Below are 6000 nucleotides of genomic sequence, written 5' to 3'. Positions count from 1 at the left end.
TTTTGAGACTCTGGCAACAAAAAACATATCTAGTTTTTGTTTTCTATAGCACACATCATCCCAGTATTCACCTAACATTTGGAAGGACAGTTTTTCGTAAATAAATTGTATGCTGTAATATTCTGTTCATAGCCAGAAGAAGAGATAAGAAGATTAAGAACCAAATTAATCCTAATGTTTAACTGATACAAATGGCATCGTGCAGAAACTTTCAAATACTGTTTAATTAGAAAGCAGATTTTAAGTAATGATGACAGAGCTTGCAAATGAATATACAGTTACTGTAGCTATGTTACTTCCCTCGAGAGCTGAATTAAGTTTTTAAAAGGCCACTGTGGACTGCTTAAAAGAAAAGGCCAATGTAACTGCCTGTGTGAACAACACTTTCAATTTTGGTGTTATTTAGGGGTTGTATTAAAAAAATTATTAGTGATGGCAAGTGAAAAATAGCTGAAAAGAATTAATCACAGAGCCAGATCCTTCAGGCTCTCAGGCAGCAGTCTCCCCAGCTCTGAGTGGCTCTCTCTGCTGGGTATACTTATAGGTTGGATTCACAGAAGATTTCTATTCCCTGTCAGTGATTCCGTTTCTTATATGAAACTGTATGGCAAGTAACTGCTGCTGCTTTCATTTTCATCTGAATTTGAAATATAAAATACACCTTGCCTTAAAAATGACCTATAAACTTCAAACATTACTTTTTAATGAACTTGCTGCCAAACCGTGCCACTGATGATTGAGTAGATCCAGAGGCACTGGATTACCAGGCAGCAGCAATGGCAGGGGCCAGGCTGGTGGTGGTGGTGGCAGCTGCCATTCTTGCACCCTTTGTAAAGTGGGCGCCTGGACCAGGTGCCCTGGTTACGCACCCCTCATTACACTACTGACCAGATCCAGGAATAAATGGTCAAGGAGGCGTTAGTTACACTGCTAGAGTTGGACCAATTTATTTTTCAAAAAGTATTGATATGACAAACAACAAATGATTAGAAAACAACCCACGCAAGCAAAAGTGTAAAATAGACTACTGAGAAAACTCTGAACAAGTCAGAATTCAAAATGAAAATAAACACCCCCAAACAACAACTCTTTTTTCTAAGATATAAATAATAAAGCAAATCTCAAAGGCATTGTCCATTAAATCCAGAATTTGAACAAAAGGCATCTGAAGGAATGCAATTCTGCTTTGTCCTAAAGAAGTGTCTTGGAGGGGAAGATACAGATAATTTTTTTTTGGCCCTGTAGGGTCCTAAAACAATAACTGTAGGACCTTGATGGGCTGGGACGTGATAGTTGGAGGGAGACATCTTAGTGTAGTGGAAACTATTTAAAAGCTAGCTTTCTTGGTTTTTGCAGCTGCCAAAAGCACCCTAAAGCACTTTGTCTTCCTGTGGAGTCATCTCCCTAGTACTTGTTCCCCCATTAGCACAGTGTCTGAGCACTTACAAAATATTTAATCATGGAATTCAATTTTTTTTTGTTCCCTATAAGAACCCTCTAGGTTCAGGTTCAGAGAAAGGAATGAAGGCAGTTCGAAGTGTTTATTTCATCCCTGTAGCTTTGTGGAGGTGGCAAAGGAGTATTTGGGGCTCACTGGAATAAGATGTTCCACATGATGGGTATCCAGAGACAGTGTTACCTCTTTGAATTAGTCTGAAGTAGGACTGAGGGGGTGCAAGATACTGGTAGCTGACAGATGACATCACGGTTTAGCTTATTTCTTGACTAATTTGCTTAGAAGAGAACAATCTATGTTTGTTTTTGAGGTCTCCAACATTGAGCAATAATTTGTTCAAGTACTGACTGGACTTTATGTTTTAAAACTGAGTAGTGGAAGATACCCCTCACATGATGATGATGATGATTTTATCATGGGTTCCTTACATTCTTCATCTTTGGGAACGATTAGTACATAATTCTTCTGGAAAAATTGAAAAAAAAAAAGATTCTTCTAATGATCTCAAATGTATTCTGGAGAAGAGTAGCTGGTGATTAGTAACAATCACTTTTAAAAGAAGGGATGAGTATTTGCTCAGTCTGATGGGGTTTTTTTAGATGGTTTCACAAGGAAGGCTAGATTGGCATTCTGAAAGGCTAAACTTTCTACACTGGCCTGAGCAAACTAGAAAATGGGACGAGCAGCCCAGGGAGCAGCCCAGGGACCAGCCTTTACAAACAGGGCTATATTCCTGCTTTCCTTCCTGGCTAACCCTGCCTCAAAGCTCCAGGAGCCCACTGTTACCCAAAGGAAATTTTACACAGTTTTGCATTTGTACACATACATGTATGCTTGATACACAGCAACTACAGCAAATACACAGCAACAATATACATGTATGTTCTGTATTCAAGACTTACATTTTAATTTTATCTCCCTCTGGACTTATTTTGCTCTGGTACTTTGGGATCCTGAGATATTGTAGGCCTCCTATCACACCTTTGTTAAGAAACTGTTTAAATAATTGTAGGAAGCAGACAGAACAAAGGTAACACTCTCCTAGTTAAACATTTACCCTTTGAGTTTTGATTCAAGCCAAATGATTAATGACTATCATAAGCAATTTGGGATACAATGTTCAACTGAGGGTCTTTGCTCCTAATTTTCTAATTTATTCTATTTGTTGAGGAAACCGTAAAGAGTCTAAAGCACTTTCACAAACCAGCTTACAGATTTCAAGGTCTGTACAAACAGTCTAATATTTCCAGTTTGGATTAAGATCTCTACATTCTATTAGCATGAGAGCATACAAAGTACATTTATTCATTACCAGCACCAAACATACAAGCAATTGTGACAACACACTAAACAATATGGCTGAGCTTTCTTTGCAGTACCAACACTGGTCTCAGAGAGACTGCATGGATAACATTGAGCTGTTGTTACTCTAATCCTTGTAAGGGGAAAGGGCTGCCTACATTCTGATAGGCCAACATTGCCATAGTTTGGCTGAGTGAGAAGACCTTCCTACCTCTGACTAAGAAATTATGTGTTCAGCCCAATCATCAAGTGACCAGTACTAACTCAGACGCCCCTAAGCTAGAATACGGAGTCAGGTTCCACACAGGAATTTTGCCGATGCCCATTTTTGTAAACTTCAGCTTTTCCTGGAATTACCATCTTTTTGTATGGAAGTCAGAAGTGCTAACAGAATCAAATCTGATTATTCAAAAAAATACTGTAAGATTACCGCATCAAATATTGGACTGCTTAAATATTTAAATTGCATAAAAATTATGATTTAGCCAGTATGTAAACAATGTATGCAAAAACCCCAAACCCCAAAATTTATAGCAATAGAACAAAGATCTCTCTTTAAAAAGGACTTCTCCCAGTTTGTTTCCAGACTTCTTTTGCTCCTTTAATGCTTTCTCTTTTCACACATTTCCAGTATCCTTGCACACCTTGCTGTTGTGGTACCTGTTAACAACATATGAAGTTACACTGTGTTCTTCCACATTTACAAAGAACATACCTTTCCTTTGTTATGTTGTTCAACACAAAAACATCTGACTAAGATGCTGCTACATCCACAATTCACATGGATATCCCAAGTATTGCAGTAAGCACATCACTACATCTACAACAATCAGCCAGCCCTCAGGACTCCTCAGTGTGTTGTAAATTTGATTTTATTCATCCTCTTGCTTTCTTGGTGAAGGTTTGAGTGGTGACGGTTATTTTGTTCATAGACTATTTCTATTATAATTAGACCTAAGCCTGAACTTCCATTTGAATCTGGATCCAAAACTTTTTCATTAATCAGGGAGTTCAGGCTGAAGGGAAGATGGAAGGGTAGTGGGGAAGTTAGTTCATGTTAACCAAAACAGTGCCATAAAAGAATTAAAAAAAAATGATCATCAAGATTACATTCTTCCCTCTACCCCCTGCAAAAAAAAAAAAAAAAAAAAAAAGGAAAAAAAAGTGAATGCTATTAAGAAAGTGGTTCCTTTGTATTTCCATTATGGATACTAGAAATCGTCAGTTTCTCCTACATTCTTTTACATTCTCATGAGTACTCATGGATAACACTTCAAACAAAATTATACATTTGCTGTGTAAGGTGTGCCATGATCTCAGCCAGGAGTAGAATGCTAACGAAGGGGAAGCATACTCAGTGCAGGCATGTACACACACATTGCAGCCCTCAACAAAAAGTCATTAATAGTGTGTTCTCTTAGGTGACTTTTTCAGTGTTCTTTATTTCACATCAGATGGACACACATCATACTGTATATTGCAGACCTGTAAGCAGCATCTGAATTTTTAGGAGCAGTATGAAATCTAAAAAATGGGGCAGTTTTTGTCTAGGACTCCTGTATAGTAGGATTCATCTACATCTTTCTGCTATTTGTGCTTGCACTTCTACAGGCATTTATAAGAAAAGTTCTATAACGTCCCAATAGTAATTTATTTTAGATAATGTGAATGTTTGTTACCCTTAAGCCTCGATGCATCCTGTTCTTCAGAACTCCCAGAAACTCGCCATGGCTAAGGCAATCATCTCCATCCAAATCAAATATCTTGAAAACAGTGTCCAAGACATTATCAGAGAGCTCCTGTCCTGTTGCCACTTTCACAGCTCTCTTAAACTCAGCTAATAAAAAAAACAACATTATATTGCATACGTCACTGTGACATGAAGAAATACTAAAATACATCAAATACTAGGATTAAATACCAATATATATCGAGTCTCCTGGATATCCTACCCTATAATATTTGGGATGTGTGAACTAGTAAACTATATTAGAAGATCTCAATCCATGTGCCCTTGAGCTTGCTTTATATTTCAAGGCAATCTTTACTGCTTATATTATGGGCTTTTAAAATATGTTATTTCTTCTGAAGCAACAATAAAACTAGTAATCATTAATTTTGGCTGAAAATAGCTGCATATTTAAGAATTAACTACTTTTGGCTGACACATGTGCATGTGGGTTACAAGCACTTGCCCGACAAAAGGCTTATAAAAGCCTAACATTTTATTTGGAACCAGTCTCAAGCTGTCTAGAAGATGTTTTTCTAAGGACTTGGTCCACCTCACCCAACAATCCTCTAACCTGCAGCCACCAAAGGCAGCGTTTATAACATAGTTTTGTGTGCTTTTGGTGCTGCGTTTTGTAACAGGCCTTAGGAATTGTACTGCCCATACCTGAATGTGTAGAAGAGAAGAATGGTTTAATAGAACTTATGGAGAAAAAAATTATCAATGCAACTCTAGCCTCCACTTCTCTTCCTAGTATTGCATACTCCTCTTTTCACATGGTTTTAATCTACCTGTGTTGCCCAGAGGCAACAGGCTGGGACAAGTACTTGCGGGATGAAGGATTTACTTTCTTTTTAATCATGCACAAAGGGTTCACAGTCTTGGCTCATCAGAAATGTGCACAGGTAAGGGTATGAGTGTGGAGAACAAGGCAACAGTGAAATGAAAACGGTGACTATAAAAGCAGCAAATCATAGCACCTACAGCCTAGCCTGCAACAAGCATTTGTAGACATCAGCTATGGACAGACATTCAAAGGAGCTTGAACTGATTCAACCTTTGCAGGTTAGTCTAATCTGTGTAGGCTGAACTGACTTGTAACTGGACAAACATCCGCTCTGGACTGAGAAAATGTCAGCATATGCTTGCAGTTGCTCAGGCCAGGCACCGGGGGGCGCTAGAGCATACCCTCAGCTGCTGGGAAGCTGTGCTGGGGGGGTGTGGCCAACCCAGGCTGAACTGGCCAGAGAGGGGTTTAATCCCCCCCTGCTGGTGGCACAGGGAGCAGGGAATTAAACCCCCCCTCTGGCCAGACCCCCACCCCTACCTGTCTCTGCCTGGGTTGGGCAGCACAGGTGCAGGGCCAGCCTGGCTGGGCTGGAGCAGATAGCCCCTCCCAGCCCAGAGAGCATGGCGGGATGCTGGGGGTCTCATGTTTTATCTTAAACCAGCAAGGGGCCTGGGACAGACATTGCATAAACTGGTTTGAGCCAAATCAGTTAAGTCTGATACT

The 6000-nt window shown here is 39.5% G+C and overlaps 1 protein-coding gene across 1 annotated transcript in view; it reads right to left on the bottom strand.

Moving 5' to 3' along the window:
- Positions 1-922: 922 nt before the first annotated feature.
- The window catches only part of MICU2 (mitochondrial calcium uptake 2), a 239826-nt gene continuing 234748 nt past the window's right edge, over positions 923-6000 (bottom strand). The window contains exons 11-12 of the mRNA XM_059720513.1: positions 4438-4595; positions 923-3418 (exon numbers count right to left, since the gene is read on the bottom strand). Of these exons, the coding sequence (XP_059576496.1) occupies positions 3314-3418; positions 4438-4595 (263 nt within the window). The 3' untranslated portion in view covers positions 923-3313. The remainder of the gene's footprint in view (positions 3419-4437; positions 4596-6000) is intronic.

Source organism: Alligator mississippiensis, chromosome 1 (genome assembly GCF_030867095.1).
Source record: "Alligator mississippiensis isolate rAllMis1 chromosome 1, rAllMis1, whole genome shotgun sequence".
Lineage (NCBI taxonomy): Eukaryota > Metazoa > Chordata > Crocodylia > Alligatoridae > Alligator > Alligator mississippiensis.
Note: the sequence above shows the minus strand (reverse complement) of the source record. Positions and strands in the feature narration are given on the sequence as shown.